This window comes from Zootoca vivipara, chromosome 6 (assembly GCF_963506605.1).
Source record: "Zootoca vivipara chromosome 6, rZooViv1.1, whole genome shotgun sequence".
Lineage (NCBI taxonomy): Eukaryota > Metazoa > Chordata > Lepidosauria > Squamata > Lacertidae > Zootoca > Zootoca vivipara.
Genome location: NC_083281.1, coordinates 48,270,222 through 48,288,318, shown reverse-complemented (window position 1 = coordinate 48,288,318; position 18,097 = coordinate 48,270,222). Strand labels below are relative to the sequence as shown.

Sequence of the window (18,097 nt, the reverse complement as noted above, 5' to 3'; positions counted from 1 at the left end):
AGCGTGGTATGCTACCACCTGCCAACAGTGTCTGTCTGCTGTCTACGTAGGAAAAGACACTTCAGATTAAATGGGCATGAATCTGATATGAAAAATGGCACCATCCAAACACCTGTGGGAGAACATTTCAGTCTCCTAGGATACTTCAGCAGCTGAAAGTCAAAGTAACAATACTTCAACAAAAGGACTTTGAAAGGAAACTTATTCCAACAGAACTAACATCAGCAATTTTTCTTCTATTCAGTTCAGACTTAATCAGAATTCTGGGTTTCTTTTCCACGGTGTATTAAATTAATATAGCATAGCTAGAAATATAACTCCCATTGGGGAATTACTCTTATATACATTTGAAGTCTGCACCGAAATGGCATTGACCTTCTATTGCCCCCTACATATCATATCTCTGGGATTCCCCCCCTCCCCAATGATGACCATGGGCGCCACTACACCCTCAGACACCCCCTTGACATTCACCAAAATTCCCTGCCCTCCTCAATTGTTTTTAATTGAGGTTTTTTTTCTTAACCTTGGGTAGGGGTTGTTTAATGAGAGTGACGCCTGAGGTTTGTTTCTTTATTGGCTTTTGTGGGTTGTTGCCAACTGTTTCGTCTCCGTTTTATTTGTTTTGGGGTGGGTAGAGTTGTTTTGCCCTTTTACGGTGGGGTTCCTCTGTGCACCACCAGTTTTTCTTTGATGAAATGGGTATTTTGTGGTGCTCACAGTTCCAAATATATCCTCAAGCCCAGAAAGGTTGGTGGGGCTGTCATAACCTTTTCTTTCTACTTTTTATACACACACAACTTTCTGTATCATGTCCATGTGTCATGTTGAGGGCCACACTCCATGGATGAGAAACGACACCTTCAGGGACAAACAGAAGCCAGAAGTGTGGCAGGCAATTTTTGGCAGGAAACTGCCATAAGACGTGCTTTGGATTGGCATTATTTACCCCATTGCCAAGTAAATAAATAAACTAAAAGTGGCCAGTTTAATCAGGCTTTCATAAAAGCATGAACAGACCTACCCATAGCTCCATAATGTCCATAACCTGTCATTCCACAAGACTCATGAAGTACACACTTCCCCAGGCCAAGTACAATGCAGCAGAATAGCCACATCTCGTATTGCAGCAAAGCCCTTGTAAGCTCTATAAAGTTACAAAAGTGAGGCTACCGTACCTACATTTGTGTGAGCATGACAAGTAAACTGGCACTGAGATTCAATAACATACTGGCAAATTCAGGTTGCACAGTTAAAATGGATTTCACACTCTTGGGCAACAAACCCACTTTCAAATATCAAGCTTTTGTGGTAAGGAAAGGGACATAAGATTGCACTTGAAAAGGTGGTGTAACTTGACCCACCAACATACAAACAAATCAGAACAAATGCTTAATACACAGTAGATACCATATAAATTTCCTGCAAATTCTTACCCAAAACAAAACAGGATGAATTGTCCACTGGTGGGCGTTTCAGGATTCTAGGTGGGCGGTAGGGGGTTCTACGGCACAAGCTGAATCCTTCTTCCATCAAGCACTGGTGGGCGGTAAGGAAATTTTTATCATCAGGAAAGATGCACTAGTGGGCAGTAGGTATAAAAAGGTTGACTACCCCTGCTGTAGACTCTGTAGCAGTGTGTGGTCAGACAAAGTTGCCCTCCTGACACCACTGTTGGTGCTGCTTACCTAGATGGGACTGCAATGGGGCACTGGCAAGGTCAGAGGCCACACAGTTACACCAGCGAGACCCCCCTCTGCCAATCCAGCGCTGGTGTCAGTGCAACCATGTGACTCCCAACCCCAGCAGCCTGCCACACCCATCTAAGCAGCAGTCATGGTAATGTCAGGAGTTCAGCTCTGTCCCACCACATGCACCAATACTGGTTGCAATCCAGCAACATTAGCACAGATTAGCAACCTCTGAAATAAATGAAGGGTAGTGCAATTTTTTACAGTTAACTCAGGCAAAGGACTGATAGCCCTCCATACGCTTCAGGGCACCCTGGCAGGATTAAGACACAATATCTTAAACAAGTAATCATATCTTACCTACTTCCGTAGAATGAATTTTACTGATGTTATTCACATTTTTACTAGCATTCTGTTTCCCTTACTAAATAGATTTTCAAACGAAGCTAAAGAACCTATAAAAACAAATAACATATTTTAAAACCACTCAGTCTTGGGGAAAAGCAACTTCAAAGCTGTTTTTACGTACATGCAGCTTTTTGTGATGAACCTATTTGGTCAGTTTTTACAGAACTATTATTTCCCCCCAGATGTCAAGGGACATGTTGCAACTCCATATGCATATCATATGAAGTAACACTGTTGAATGCTCCTACTGTGCATACTTGATTGAACCTGCCATCCGTCTACTGCAGCATTCATGTTCCATTCTTGCCAATGCCAGATGGTGCAGGGAACAGTTCTGTAAGAGAGCACTGCAGAATGGTTGTATTCTGCAGCATGCCATTTACACAAAAGCAGCACATTAGTAGTGGATCTATATTGCACTGCCCACCCGTCATTCCATCTTATTAGTTGTTCTGTGATGCTTCTGCAATGTTAATGCATTGTTGCTATCTGAAGCGGCGCTCTTGTAGCCATAGTGCAACAGAAGCAGGAACATTTGTGCTGTGAAAAGTTACAGGGTTTTAGCAGGCAGGCAGTTATGTGCTTATCGCAAATGAAACAATATGACCACCTTGAAATGTTTGAAGGCGGAAATAGAATTGAAAGCATGATCACGCATACCAGCCCCAATAACACCATGGGTACTCATTGGACAGGAGTGGGAGGGTATAATCATAATCAATTATATCAGAGGTTGCCTTTCACATGCCTTCATTGGCACCCCCAGCAGGGGCCTCAGACTCTTAACCTTTCATATATATATTTTAAAGTAAGTCTCTAGTCTTCCTAGGAAAGAAGTTACAAAGCAAAATGTGCAGGCACCCTTCCAAGCAATCTATGTGACATTAGACAGCCCAGCTGCTCCCACCTATCAATATTTCCAGAAAATGTCAACCTATAGACTTATTTTTCATTTTCCTATATAGTTAACAAATGCTATATTATTACTGTATTTTCCAAAGTTTCATTATCTGCCAACAGAGATCTGCTGCATCCTAAGTTGCTCATCCTGGTGGATTTTTACATAGGTGTACACCCAAAGCCAATTATTTGCACCATGCCACCAACCATAGCATCACAGAATTGTAGAGCTGGAAGGGACTCTGAGGATCATCTAGTTCTGCAATGCAGGAATATGCAGCTGTCTCATATGGGGATCAAACCTGCAACCTTGGTGTTATCAAAACCATGCTCTAACCAATTAATCTATCCAGGCCTCTATGTAGGGCATATTACAGAGTTTAACAGAAAGAGACAGGTGTCTGCTCTCAAGAAGCTTTCAGTCTGAATGACAAATCAGACTAGGGGAATGGATATATGTTATTGCTTTCAGAAGAAAGATTATATAATTATGTCTTCATATATTTAGTAATTATATATGTTCCTTAGTTTAATTATCAGTAACTTCAACTCTGGTACAGTTTAGAAAAGTATGTGAGAACAGTACAACCCTGTAAAAGGTTGAAGGCAGTTTTGAACAGAAAGTGTAAATGAATTCTAACATAATTTAAAGTAAAGACCATAAACACAGGGAATAATGTCCCTATGGGAAATGTGATTATCCTGAAAGAAAGTGCAGAAGCAGCCACTGAAGTTCAGTTGTAACTTGGCAACTTCATTTTTGTTGAGTTTGAGACTGGGAAACATAAAAATTTGTTGGCCAGGTGATGCAATATTTTATTCATTAGTATGAAATCATTTTTTAAAAAAAAGCAGGACTTCTGTGACATTTGTCTAACCTGCAAATGATAAATCATTAGGGTGTTGCCACAGTTAAGTAAAAAAATCCCATGAGCATTACAACTATCTGCATGGATTTAATGCCAGCCTGCAATTTATGAATGCATAGTAAAGTGTAATATGCTCAGGACCTTGCTTTGGAGGCATTTATTTGTGCATGTCTGTCAACGAATTGACACATATTACAATTATCATGTTAGATTGGTCACAGCTCATTTGCCAGAAAACCTTTTCCCCCAGTTTCTAATAAACATTACCATAAGTTTGACAGTTACTCATGAAACACAAGCTCCTTATATATATGGCCACAGATGGGGAAAATGATTTATACTTTTAGAGAAAACATTTATTCAACTTACAAATTCTTGAAGTTGCAAAACTGTTACATTATACATGTATTTTGAAACACACTGCAGGGAGGAAGTATTCCAACTTACTGTGGTATATTTCTTGATTGATTTTGTAGGGAAGATCAATCCAGTTAACAAACAAATTGTTCAGTGTTAAATGGAGTTCAAATAATACTAACTAAAATACGAAATATGTAAAGAAACTTACAAATGTTGCATTGGACACTATGGAATTATCCTGAAGTCAGAGCTGTAACTGTTAAGTGAGGTGTTTGGGCACTAGGCAGTAGGAATCCAATTCTCTCAAATCCAAGAATGCTTTAAGGTCTGAGAAATGGTGGGTGGGTGGGATGGAATCAAAGATTGATTGAACACAACCCTGCAAAGTGTTATCCCTGTTAGATAATGCACCATGTGTCATCTCATTAACTTCAGCACATGTTCTCCATAAGCAGAAAAACTTGTAGCTAGAGCTTTGTTGGGCCAGTCTGCAAACTCTACACCTACAAACTCAGTTAGATCAACTGCTGAGTTAGCATGCATAGGATTCAATTGTTTGTTTTTTGGAGAACTGGAAAGACATAACAGTTATAAGCCTAATAAGATGAAGTGGCTTTCAGAAAAGAAAAGAAAAACCTCATTCAGAAACAGTTATGAGGGGAGAGCTGTGTTTTGCTTAACACATGACAAGAATAATAAAATCTGTGCAGCATTGTACTGCAAGATTTGAATCAACAGAACCTTCACTGTTCAGAATTTCAATTATATGGTCTCAAAGGAAGTATTCAGAGAGAAGTTGGGGAGATGGGGTGAGCGGAAACAGAATAACAGGTTCAGTTTCAGTCCCCTGGCCTAATTAAGAATATCAGGATGCCAATGTTGACATAAAGGTGGATGGGAATTTTAAAAAATATAAATAATCACAAACTACCTTGATTTTGGCACCTCTTATATCTTTTAATAATGCTGTTTGGTGGTGGTGTTTTGTTGTGGGTAGATGCAAGTTTGGTCTGACAAGCCATAACTGGGACTTCTCTTCACGTGGTTGAGGGAAGTCTTATGTAACAGAGTGCCTGGGCACAATGCCAGTCCACACATAAAAACATTGGCAAGTGGTTTCTAGAGTCAAGAAACTACTACAGGCTTCTCAGACATCAGCATAGCAAAAAGATGAGCCCAAGACGTAGCAACTGGGAGTTCTGTTTTTCAGATTTGAAGCACACAGTGTGAGAGAAATGAAATCTATGGAAATGTGACACTCATAAAATTGTAAAACAGTGCCAAAGCTCACAGAAACAGAAAAATAATAATCTTCCTGATACTCTGCTACCAATGTACCTCACTCACGTCTCCCACTCGCATGAGGTGGCCTCTTCTCAGATCACAACATTGCTTTTTCATCTCCTTTGCACCCAGCACAAGCCTTTGAAGTAAAGCTGTGTATAAATGACCTCTTGAAAATCTCCATTCTAGGGATAGCTAACCTCCAGTTTGGGGGCCTGATCTGGCTCACCCCCAAAATATTTTTTCTGCCCCTCTCCTGGCAATTTGCATGGTGCTGCGGTTGTCCAAATAAGTTAGCCGTGCTGTTCTTCCCCGTTTGTGGGCAGAGAATCGGTGTGGTGGGTGGGGACCATTTCACTGAACTTCTCTTGGGAGCAGGATAATCTCCAACAGTTTCTCAAGATGGGACTCACCATTAGCAGTGACAAGAGTTTATGGGTTTGGGGATTGCTGGGTTTGTTTGTTTGTTTTTTTACTACAGCTGCAACTTTTTTAGCAGCAGGGCTACCATTTTGCATCCTTTGCAATTCCCCAGATCTAGCACTATGGGGGGAGAGGCAGGGAATAATGGCCACTGCAGGGATGGATGGATGGTGGCAGAGAATATTATGATGCACACAGAAAATAGCAAGCATTCAATGGGAACAACAAAAAGAGAACCAATCTCAAGAAGCTTAAAAAAGATGAATGCATTGTTAAAAAATCAAATCATGCTCATTATGAGAAGAAAATGATGGTGGCATGCCCCTGAACACCAGTTGCTGAGAAACACAGGTAAGCAGAAGGTTGTTGCAGCAGGCATCAAGAAGCTTGAGAGTTTCCAACTGTGAGAAGAGGGGGGTGGACTAGATGGGCCATTGACCCAATGCAGTAGAGCTCTTCTTATGTTCTTAAAATGGTTCAAGGTGGCCTTCTTTTTCTAGCCTGTGTGAAAAAGAAGACTTCTCAGAAAACGTCTGAGAAATTCCAGCTCCCCCACCTCCCCAACCCAAAGGAAAACCATGAACGTCTTACAGTAAGGAATGTCATAGGAACAGTGCATAGCTAAACTATGGAAGTTGTTCCTGCCGGAGGCAGTGATCGCCACCAACTTGGCCAAGAGGATTGGACAAATGGAGGACATGGCTATGCTCTGCTTCTACAGAGGCTGAAATAGTTCTGGATACTAGTTGGGGGAAGCCACAGGAGGGGAGAATGCACCTTTCTAATTTCCCACAGGCATCTGGTTGGACACTGTGAGTAACACCATGCTGGACTATACGAACCATTGGTCTGATCCAGCAGACTCTTATGTTCTTAGGAAAATGCACTGGACAATGCAGAACAATTGCTTGGCACAGCAATGCCTCCCCATAAACAAATGGGGATTGTTGCTCAATAAATAGGTTGTCTAGACGTTACCTAGGTGGCTTTCGTCAAACTGATCTCTCAAAGTTTAACATTCCTCAGAGGGTTGATGACTTGACACACCCAGAGCCGTTTAAAGGGAAAAGTGAGGCAAAAACAGATATATTAAACAGCTATCCCTAGGTAAATGTTTTGTGACAATTCCATTCCTTTTTTAAAATCTTTACCTAGCTTTTCTCATGATCAGTGCATTAAGAGATTACTGCAGATCTTGTAAATCGGGTGCCAATATATACGAAACACCAAAGTAGTTGGATGTTACAAGTCCAGACAAGCATCTCCTTAGCATCACGAAGTTTTATTTCACGGGCTTTCTTGAAAGCTTCCCTTTAATTCTGAAAATTAGTAAGCAACAAAAACTTAAATACCTTTCTCCAAGGCTTGACGATGCTTAGGGCCAATGTCAGCCAAGAGGAAGGTTTAATGGGTTTCTTTTTACTCGCCCTACTACGGTAGTAATGGAGTGAAAACTTGACAGCAAGGTCTCTAAGGAAATGATTTGAAAAATCACGAGACTGCTGAAGCTAGCAGGAGTGGTCAGCAGGCTAGCTTAAGGAGTGTAGGAGAGAGAAAGTGACACACATAGCCCTGTCCTCCAACATGTCACTGCCGCACCTCAGCATCTCCTGGCTGAGGGAGTGGCTTCACTTTGCCCAGTGGTAGTGCCAGGCTACCAAAGAATAGCAATACTGTTGCATGCCACTCCAATCTCCAAACCATGCAAGATTCAGGGCCTCCAGGTGCTTGCCCAGGGTTCAGTTTCCTTGGAATGAGGGACAGCGGAGACTGTGGCATCTTTAGGACATATGGTTTATTTACACCTGAGCCTACAATGGAGGGGCTCATAGCAGTAACACCCCAAGAGGGTCTGGCTTCTCTCATAGCCACAGTCTTGGATTCCAACAGAAATCAGGCATGGCTCTGTCTCCTAGCCTACAGCCCACCCATTTGTTATCTAGCACAGAGCCACTTCCTTTGTTACCTTAATGGCCTGTACTTAGAAGACCATTACCTAGCCAGAAAGCTAGCCTGACTATTCCAGGAATTGAATCCCTGCTGGATACATGAATTAGAAGGGGGCTCAGGCACACAGCCTGCCCCTCCAACTCATATCAACACCATTTTTTACTCAAAAGCACTTGTTGGTATTCATTTTGCATTTCCCAGCCTGAACTGAGAAGTCAGGGGAAGGGCACTTTCCCCATGTTGTTGGATATTAACCTGTTCTTATATGGAGGCTGATGGTTGTCCCGTCAGAATCCGTGCCTGCCAAGAACAGAAGTGCCAGGGGATTAGTGGGAACATGGTATACTTTGTCATCTCAAGCCCTTCCTAGCTCTGAGGTTCCTCCTTCCCAGATTACTCAGAGAAGCTGGGAGGGAGACAACGGTTGGCTCCCCCCCCCAATGTCTTATGATCATGTTGTACCTTCTATTAACATTTATAGAAGTTACTGATGTACATCAAAGGGAAACAAACTCCTTTCATCTTTCAGACAGGCCCAAACACACATCGGCACATTCAAAGACATACCAATTCCTACTAGGATTACAGCCAGAGGGCATCGCCCCACCAAATCCATCTTCGTGTGAGCTCAATAAAGGGCGAGCTAGCCCAGTTTGTTGGCCTTATGAGACGATAGGAGACCTATAGGCACCTAAAGTTTTGGGGTGGGGCAAGTTGTTTGTTTAAGTGAAACTGCATGTTCGAGTGCCAAATATCCAATTTCATAGTTCTTCAAAATGCCTAATTTCAAGGGTGGAGGCACTTAGGCTCTCACATATGTCAGTCTCTGACATGATGTGCCTGGACCACTCACTCCTGTCTCCTCTGAGCAATACTGGGTGCTTGCAGGCGCCTCTATGCTGGCATTTTAGGTTCCTGACACAATAACCATCCATCGATGGAAGATTCATTCTGCTTCCCGATTGCGAATGTATTATTACTGTCCAGGCAGGCTCTAGCACTAAAAAGCAGGGGGGGAAGGGGGGGAAACTATTGAAATTATCGAATAATTAAGAAATTATGGAATCATTAAGAAATTATGGCATGTCAGCAGGAAGCTACAGGGCATTACGCACTGACTGTAAGTGCAATAGTATGACTGCTCCAAAACTGTCGCAGGCACAAAAAATAATGAAAGAGCATCGCATATAACTGCCCCAAGAGCATCATGACCAAGAATCACCATGAATGTTTAATAATAATAATAAAATGAGACCGAAAGGTGCGCTGAATCTAGCTGCCATTTTAATTTCCCACAATCCTCTACAGTAGAGGTGGGGAACCTCAGGCCCTGAGGCCAAAAGGTGCCCTCCAGGCCTTTGTATCTGATGGCCCTTGGGATTTTCCTCAGGCCACACCCTTAACTAGTCGTACTCCTCCCACCTCAGTGTGTTTTTTGACATTAATATAATCAACAGTTGTGATCTGTTCGTGCTGGCTATTGTGTCGAAGGCACACACAGACATGCATACACACCACCTTGGGGCATAATGACACCTCTGGAGCAAGCTCAAATATTTCTGCTTTTACAGATGTAAACAGCACTAAGCAGGAAGTAATAATTTGGTCAGGGGGCTACTTGCTGGTGTTGCTTTGGATCTTATTTGAAGAAGATGGGTTATAAAAGGGGTGGTCTTGAGCTCCAGGGCAGGGAATTTCAAAATGTCTATGTAAGGGCAGGCACACCTTTGTTCTGGGTCTTCCTCCTTTCTCCTGCCTGTGAGGGGAGCACCCTGTTGCAACAGTTCAATAAAGATCAGGCTTACTAGCTGCTTTGCTTCTCAATATTCTCTGGTTGGCCTCTGTTATTTTCTCCTACCGATGGAGAACCTACAAAGGATTCTATAAGGGCTCTTGTGTACCCCATAAGGGAATGATTTTGTTTACAACACCAGGAAGGGCTGTCTGTCCAATCCCGTGGAGCTAGAAGCAAGCTGTCATGAAATCCCAATGTTAGCTCCCCAAAGTGGCTACCAAGCATCAGGAGGCCTAGAATAAAAAGAGAATATTTGATGTTTGTGATTTCAAATGTTCAAAGCAATGCGCACATACATAATCTGGTCATAAATTGGGGTGGGAAATGCAGTCTTCAGCCAAATTCATGCAGCGGGGAGCCTGGAGGGAGAGAAGGAAGGCATGGGAAAATGGGGAAAAGCCAAAACAGATTGGCTGAAGCAGAAAAAGAAAGGAAGCACCCTCCAAGCAATCAGGCCTGGCAAGAGGTATCTGTCCCTCTTCTGGCAATTCATAGAGTGGAAAGGATGAGGGAGAGAGGGAGGTGTGTTAGAAAGAGAGTGAGAAGGGGTGTGAGAAAGAAGGGATGGGAGAATAGGAGAAAAAGAAATGGGGGAGAAAGGGAAGCCAGTTTGCATCCCCCAAAAATGTATATAAAAGTGTATACATCAGGGAGAAGTGTGCATATATATGCATATAGTAGTGGAAATAACACAAAAATGTATTAGAAGAAGAATTCCTCACATAAATTTGTCCCGTAGTCAAAATTGCATACAAAAATGTTCATATCAAGAGCAATGTGTACTAAGATGCTGGTTTATTTTCATGAAGAGTTTTAACAAATGCAAACTGATGCAGAAATGCGGAGAACAGAACTTAAGGCTAGGAAAGTGAGAAACTTAAGAGAAGCCCAGATTTACAGATTCACCCATCCCTGCTAAAAAAAACCCCTGAATTATCACCAGCTAATTGCCCAGGTGGCGCTGTGGTTAAACCACTGAGCCTAGGGCTTGCTGATCAGAAGGTCAGTGGTTCGAATCCCTGTGACGGGGTGAGCTCCCGTTGCTTGGTTCCAGCTCCTGCCAACCTAGCAGTTCGAAAGCACATCAAAATGCAAGTAGATAAATAGGAACCGCTACAGCGGGAAGGTAAACGGCGTTTCCGTGCGCTGCTCTGGTTTGCCAGAAGCGGCTTTGTCATGCTGGCCACATGACCCGGAAGCTATACGCCGGCTCCCTCGGCCAATAATGCGAGATGAGCGCGCAACCCCAGAGTCGGTCACGACTGGACCTAATGGTCAGGGGTCCCTTTACCCTTTACCTTTAATTGCCCTACATACCGTAACAGTGTTGCCTTTTCTGGCAGTACCCAGGGTAGATGAGTCAGCAACTGGGATTGGTAATATAAATCTGAACATCAATCAGAAAATAATTTATTGGTGATATTGGAGTGAGGATGTGCCAACGATGCCTGCTTGTTGTTTATTAGTTTGTAGAGATAATATATACAGGTAGGCATGAGATCAGATGAATTCATGGAAATTGGCTATTCATAGTATGAGAAATACCTCACAGAAAATTTCCCTGTATGCAGTGTTCTGCAGAAATAGTAAATCTGGATTAAATCATGGTGGGGTGATACAGGATGTCATTTGAGGATAGTGCCTTGTGTGGATGTGGCACCAAACTTTCACACATGCACAGCACTAAGCCCACAATAGCCTGCTGTGCAGAAGCAACCAGCATCTAAGCATGAATTGTCTCACATTCATCTTCTACATGGTTGTGCAGCATTGGCCAAGCTGGCACCCTTCAGATGTTACTAGACTGAAATTCCCATTAGCCCCAGCCAGCACTCTATGACGGCTGGGGCTGATGGGAACTGTAGTCCTGAAACTTCTGGAGGGCACAGGAATGGAACACAGCCCCACCCATAGACTATTGTTTTCACTATCTAATCTGCTAGTTTCCAGAGCACACTGATGAAGTCAACAATATCTAATCTTCTGGGGCACCCAACCTAGGAATCAGGAGGATGTATTCCCATTGGGTGGAGGTGTTGTATGTTTTTTTTGTGAGGCACCCTCCCTAGCAGATAAGAAACTGGGAACTCAGCTACCGTAAAGCCTTGCCTCAGCCTTGCTCAGCATGGACTACAATGCTCATTAGCCTCAGCAGGGGGGACCTGCAGCCTGCAACTCCCATCACCCCCAACCATTTGTCATGTTGACTAGGCCTGATAAGAGTTGTAGTGCAAAACATCTGGAAGGTGCCAGGTCGGGGAGGGATGCTCAAGTAACAGAACTGGGAAGCATTTCCCGCCTACTCCCCGAGACTCCTGCTAAGCCATTTTGAGTCTGTCTATGGGGGACCCAGGTGGCGCTGTGGGTTAAACCACAGAGTCGGGGGCTTGCTGATCAGAAGGTCGGCGGTTCGAATCCCTGCAACGGGGTGAGCTCCCGTTGCTCGGTCCTAGCTCCTGCCCACCTAGCAGTTCGAAAGCACATCAAAGTGCAAGTAAATAGATAGGGACCGCTCCGGCGGGAAGGTAAACGGCGTTTCCGTGCGCTGCTCCGGTTCGTCAGAAGCAGCTTTGTCATGCTGGCCACATGACCCGGAAGCTGTCTGCGGACAAACGCCAGCTCCCTCGGCCTATAGAGCGAGATGAGCGCCACAACCCCAGAGTCGGACACGACTGGACCTGATGGTCAGGGGCCCCTTTACCTTTACCTATGTCATAAGGCAGCTTTGAACCCATAGTTTCTGTGAAGGAATTTCTCCCATCTTCATTTTTCTTCTCGTTTGGTGGCAGGCATGGGTAAGGAAAACAAAAGCACTTTCATCATTCTTCCAGCTTGCAAGAGAGTTACACATCTCCTTGCCCACTAGGTGCTAAATTATACGGCGTGCAAGTGCTAATGTGCAATTTTCAGGGATTGGCAATGAATGCAGGTGTCTTACCCACAGCCTGCCAGCTGAGCCACCACAAAGTGAAAGGTGTGCACTCTGCCTAATTTAGGTTTTACAAGGCACAGTGGTCTGGAAGCAACAGCTAGGGAAACAGAAAATACACATCACAGGTGCAGGTTTGACCACTCATTTGCTCTGTGGTTTGGGAAGACAAGTTGTTTAAATCACTACTTCCAAATTAGAGCAAGTGGTAAAGGCTAGGCTTCTACTTCTATACTTAGCTCTCTCTCTCTCTGACCTAATTTTAAAGTATGTTGAACACAAAGGCTTTACTTTAAATTGAAAAATTGCAAGCACTAACAGGCCTAGGCATGAAATCACTACGTTGCCTCTCCTTGCCTTGAGGTCTGCATCTGTAAAATGGGCATAGGGACAACTCCATTGGTTCTTTACGATTCATTAAAAATAAGATGTTGGGTAAATTTCAATTATTAGATTATGATTTAACAGATTTTTATCCTGACTTTCTTCCAAAAAGCTTAGGTTGGGATACAAGGTTCCTTCCACTCCTAGTGTTATCCTTACAACAACCCTGTGAGGTGAGTTAGGATGAGAGATAATTGCCCAGTGAATTTCATGGCTGAGCAAAGAATAAATTTTATATTTAAACTTTCATATGCAAGAATCCTCCAGGAGTTCATTCGACAGTTTAACCTTAATTTGTGGGCTTGTGAACATTTGTTGTTGTTTAGTCATTTAGTCATGTCCGACCCTTTGTGACCCCATGGACCATAGCACGCCAGGCACTCCTGTCTTCCACTGCCTCCCGCAGTTTGGTCAAACTCATGTTCGTAGCTTCGAGAACACTGTCCAACCATCTCGTCCTCTGTCGTCCCCTTCTCCTAGTGCCCTCAATCTTTCCCAACATCAGGGTCTTTTCCAGGGAGTCTTCTCTTCTCATGAGGTGGCCAAAGTATTGGAGCCTCAGCTTCACGATCTGTCCTTCCAGTGAGCACTCAGGGCTGATTTCCTTCAGAATGGATAGGTTTGATCTTCTTGCAGTCCATGGGACTCTCAAGAGTCTCCTCCAGCACCATAATTCAAAAGCATCAATTCTTCGGCGATCAGCCTTCTTTATGGTCCAGCTCTCACTTCCATACATCACTACTGGGAAAACCATAGCTTTAATTATATGGACCTTTGTCGGCAAGGTGATGTCTCTGCTTGGGAGAAAAGCAATGACAAACCTAGACAGCATCTTAAAAAGCAGAGACATCACCTTGCCGACAAAGGTCCGAACATTTGTTAGAGAGGGATAATTCAGGAAACCATTCCACCAGCACCCCTCACCCAAAGGGTTATAGGCACCACGCTGTGGGAATGAAGTAGAACTAAGTTGTCTGAAGGATGTTCAATATGCAAAGTTCTTGGCAGCCACACAATGCTCTGGACAAGCTAGCAAGCACTTTGACACTGTGGTGGTCCAGCATGGTACAGTTTGTACCACAAGTTGATAAGTGGCTCAGGAAAGAGGAAAAAAATGCTTCTCTGCATCTAGGCTGCTTTCAGACAGAGCTATTTCCAGGTGGGATTCAATAAAGTACAGTCAAATTCAGGGTGTGCAATTAAAGATGACCTGGCACTCTTGCAAAACCTACCTGCTCCCCCTTACATGCCAAAAGAACAATTTGAGGATGAAAAGGAGAGTGCAAAATAACAATTGCTTGGCATAACATCAGGGGCTCCCTTGCCTGTTTATTGAGCATTAATTATTATTTCTTTCCAGAGTGTTTAGACGACGTTGCATCAAGCAAACGTTGTTCCCCACTTTCCTGCGCACTTTGCCAACAGTCGGCGGGGCTGGGAAGGGGAGTGTGTCTGTTGCGCAAGATTGTCCAATTGCGCACTTTGCATTCGCTGACAATCTGGAAGCACTGGATGTCCTCCAAACTTTGGGTAAACAAATCACGATGGATGCTCAATTAAAAGGTCTTCTGGAAGACATATCACGGTGACAACAGCTTTTTAACACACACACCCCCTCCAGTAAATCCAAATTATATGCGGGGAGAGCCATTTTGATGCCTGGATACTTTTGCACGCATCATCAAGACACCCCCCCCAAGCCGCTCTCTGCAAGCCTCCCACCGCTTTGGAGGATGGCCGCACCCCTCCCACCTGGGCTGCACACGGCCGTGAGAACCCGCCGGTGCGCAAAGGGAGGCGTGTCCGCGCCCGCCAGCCCACTGATCATCCCGCATCGGTCCGCTGCGCAGGCGAGCGCCCGACCAGCTGGTTTGTTGGCGGGGGGCGGAGCCGCAGGGAGAGCGCCGTGCGCACGGGACGCGGACAGAGGCGGAGCCCGGCCGCTTTGCACGCGGGGCCAGCGGGAAATAAAAAGCGGGTCGGATGGCACTGCGGAGCGCAGCTGCTAACCGATCACCCGAACGTCCTTTTAGCTGCTGTAGAGATCGAGCCCAGGAGAAATGGATTCTCAGGACTGTCCCTGTTGTAGTGGTGAGGAAACCTTCCTTCCTTCCTTCCTCTTTCTATTCATTCCGCTTGTTCATCCTTCTCTCCTTACATCTGGATCCCACCCGCTTTCCCTTCCGATCTGCCTCTCTCCCTCGGTGACTTTCTCCTGCTTCTGCTGCTTGGCAAGGCGCTAGTTCGGACCACGTGGAGCGCTGTTTTGACTTGGATTCTCTGCGTCCCTATCAACGAGGGACGCTCTTTCCTCTTTCTGACTGGAGGGCGAATCAGGCCGGTTGTGTTACAGGCGAGGGGACGAGACGGACCTCAGATGATGTCCGCTGTTGCCAGGATGAGTTTGGGTCAGCCTTGTTGTCCACCACCCTCACACACATGGCTTGGACTACAACTCCTATCAGGCGCCGATGGGGGTTGTAAGTCCAAAGCATCTGGAAGGGCATTAGAGAGAGGGTACCAACGTGGCGGCGGGAGGAGTATGTATTTTCCCTGCCTCCTCCTCCTCCTCTTATTATTTCTTATCTATTGAATTTATATACCGCCCTATACCGGAGGTCTTTTGTTGCTTCCTTTCTGCTATATCTCCACTCTGTGCTACAATAAAATCGTTGTCAAGTGTTTCAAGTTCCTGGAGGAATATTAAAGTCCTATAAAATGCTATATTGCCCCTTTTCGAGGTGTTTATTGGGGGGAAGGAGAAAGTAAATTGCTTCCTAAATTCTTCTAGGCTTCTGAAGGCTTCTTTGCTAAGTGTCAATGTAGATGTGTGCAGGAGAGGCTAAGTTTGTAATTGTAATGGGATTCCCCCCCCTTCCTCTTTTAGGTGGTGCATGCACCTGTGGCAACAACTGTCAGTGCAAAAACTGCAAGTGCAAGTCATGCAGAAAGAGTGAGTATGAACAGTTCCTTCCTTTCCTATGTATTTTGTTCCTGTCATCGTGCTGGGAGCAGCCCTTTTTTTAAGCACTGAAATGGTAAAAACCACAATCGGATGCAGCACATGGAAAAATTACCGTACAGTGGTGCCTCGCAAGACGAATTTAATTCGTTCTGTGAGTCAATTCGTTTTGCGAAAAATTCGTCTTGCGAATGCATTGATTTTTTTTTTGCCCATAGGAACGCATTAATTGAATTTCAATGCATTCCTATGGGAAACCGCAATTCGCTAGATGAATTTTTCACAAAATGAATTCGTCTTGCGAGGCAACCTCCGATCGCAAAACCCATTAGTCTAGCGAAAAATTCATTTAGCAGGACATTCGTCTAGTGAGGTACCACTGTATTTACTTGAATCCAATGGTCAGCTTTTTTGGCCAAATTACATTGCAAAAAATAAGGTGTGCATTAGATTTGATGGCACATTTACATTCACCAGCAAATACTTTTTTTGGTTTCAAGGTTCTGAAAACTGAAGTGTGCATTAGATTTGATGGAGCATTAGACTCGAGTAGATACTTGGGACAAGAGTAGGTAGGATGGGACTGGCCCTAACTTGCATGCTGTATTAGAGTAAATTTTGTGGGCATAACCCTGCATGTCTGACATTCAGCAAGTTGTTACTACCTGTGCATGAAGCACTGGTTGGCTAGTGTAACTGTGACTCCATGTATGGTAGCCATGGGTCAGTTTGCAGGTTTTATTTTTATTTATTGAGCAATAATTATAGTGCTTAATAAGAACTCAAGTGGTTTACATAAAATAGCACGAATCTATTTAAAAGCAGCAATTAAAAACAGAAGATTCAAGGTAAAGTTATCTAACTAAAAATATAGATAATATATTTTTTTTAATGTACATAATAAAAGCTCATGTTATTATTTGTGCTTGTAAGTCCACCTGGACTGAAGGGTTCCAGGGCAGGGTAGAGAAATATCACAGCTGAAAATGGGTGCAAAAGTATCAATAAAACCAGAGTTGAATTTTAGTGACTTGGAGTAGAATTTCCACCAGAAGAAAGAGCCAGATGTAGCAGCTAAGAATATGCAATAGCCCTGGGAGCAAATGTGAAGGATGCTCGCTTCAAAAAGGGCACCTTTAGCTCTTTGCATCCGGCCCTGATCTATTTCCATCGCCATTTCCAGGGCTCCTTAGAATGACCTTCTTTTTCAGTAACAGACTCTCATTACGGCTACAAATCTGAAAATTCTAGCATCCTTTCCCTGCTTGTATTCTAGCATCCTTTCCCATGCAAGAGCATATCTTTTCCATGGAACATAAAGTTACTCCCTTTTGAAATGGCATTGCAAGCTGTTTGGAGTGAAATGGTTTGCTGCTGATACCAATGTGGTAAAAGCATGTGCATAATTGCTGTCCTCCTCGGTCTCTCATATTCTGATCCCAGCAGCATTGTTGTCTGCTGGGTCCACTCCCCAGCTCTGCTAAGAGATCCTCATTGGCTGAAACCACAAAGGTAAATTTTCATTTCCGTTTCTAGGTTGCTGTTCCTGTTGTCCGGTGGGCTGCAGCAAGTGTGCCCAGGGATGTATCTGCAAAGGTCCCCCTTCCACCAAATGCAGCTGCTGCAAGTGAATCTTCTCTGGCTCTCCAAGCACTGATCTGTATATTTGATTGCCAGCAGGAATGTAACCTTATTGTCCATTTATATATTTGCCTGTGCATTTTTGTAGCCTTTAGATGTGAAAATAAGCTATGTGGGAAGTAACACTAGCTATGTGGAAAATAATAAAAGCTGTATGTATATAAGAAACATTTGGAGGATGTTTTGTTGGTAGTGGTTCTTTCCTTCTTAGAGGACAGAGGCAGTGAGCCCTGAAACTCAGACTGTGTACTGTGTACATAATACCTTTAAAGCACATTTCCCTTCCAAAGAACCTTGGGAACTGTAGTTTGTTATGGGTGCTGGCAATCATTCTGTGAAAGTAAATGATTGTTCCCAGGTTTCATTTGCTGTTGGAGGGGTGTGTGTGCTTTAAACATTGGCTGCATGCACGGCTTCTGAGCTCTTCTTTGTGGAGCCTTAATCATGAATCTGTTCCTGGTGAACTCCAAGTTGCTGGTGGTGTGGGGAGGAGGCTGCCCA

The 18,097-nt window shown here is 44.0% G+C and overlaps 1 protein-coding gene across 1 annotated transcript; it reads left to right on the top strand.

The window, feature by feature from the left end:
• The first annotated feature begins 14,932 nt into the window (after positions 1-14,932).
• On the top strand, positions 14,933-17,764 carry LOC118086006 (metallothionein-1). The gene is made up of 3 exons (XM_035117209.2): positions 14,933-15,084; positions 15,881-15,946; positions 17,492-17,764. The coding sequence occupies exons 1-3, from the start codon at positions 15,054-15,056 to the stop codon at positions 17,584-17,586; spliced, it is 192 nt and encodes a 63-aa protein (XP_034973100.1). The 5' UTR covers positions 14,933-15,053; the 3' UTR covers positions 17,587-17,764.
• Positions 17,765-18,097: the final 333 nt, after the last annotated feature.

What these genes read in the sequence shown, in the direction of transcription:
- LOC118086006 (XM_035117209.2), top strand. Translation starts at nt 15,054, where the DNA reads ATGGATTCTCAGGACTGTCCCTGTTGTAGTG. An exon ending in GGACTGTCCCTGTTGTAGTG is followed by an intron (nt 15,085 to 15,880) that starts GTGAGGAAACCT and finishes TTCCTCTTTTAG; the next exon opens with GTGGTGCATGCACCTGTGGC. An exon ending in GTGCAAGTCATGCAGAAAGA is followed by an intron (nt 15,947 to 17,491) that starts GTGAGTATGAAC and finishes TTCCGTTTCTAG; the next exon opens with GTTGCTGTTCCTGTTGTCCG.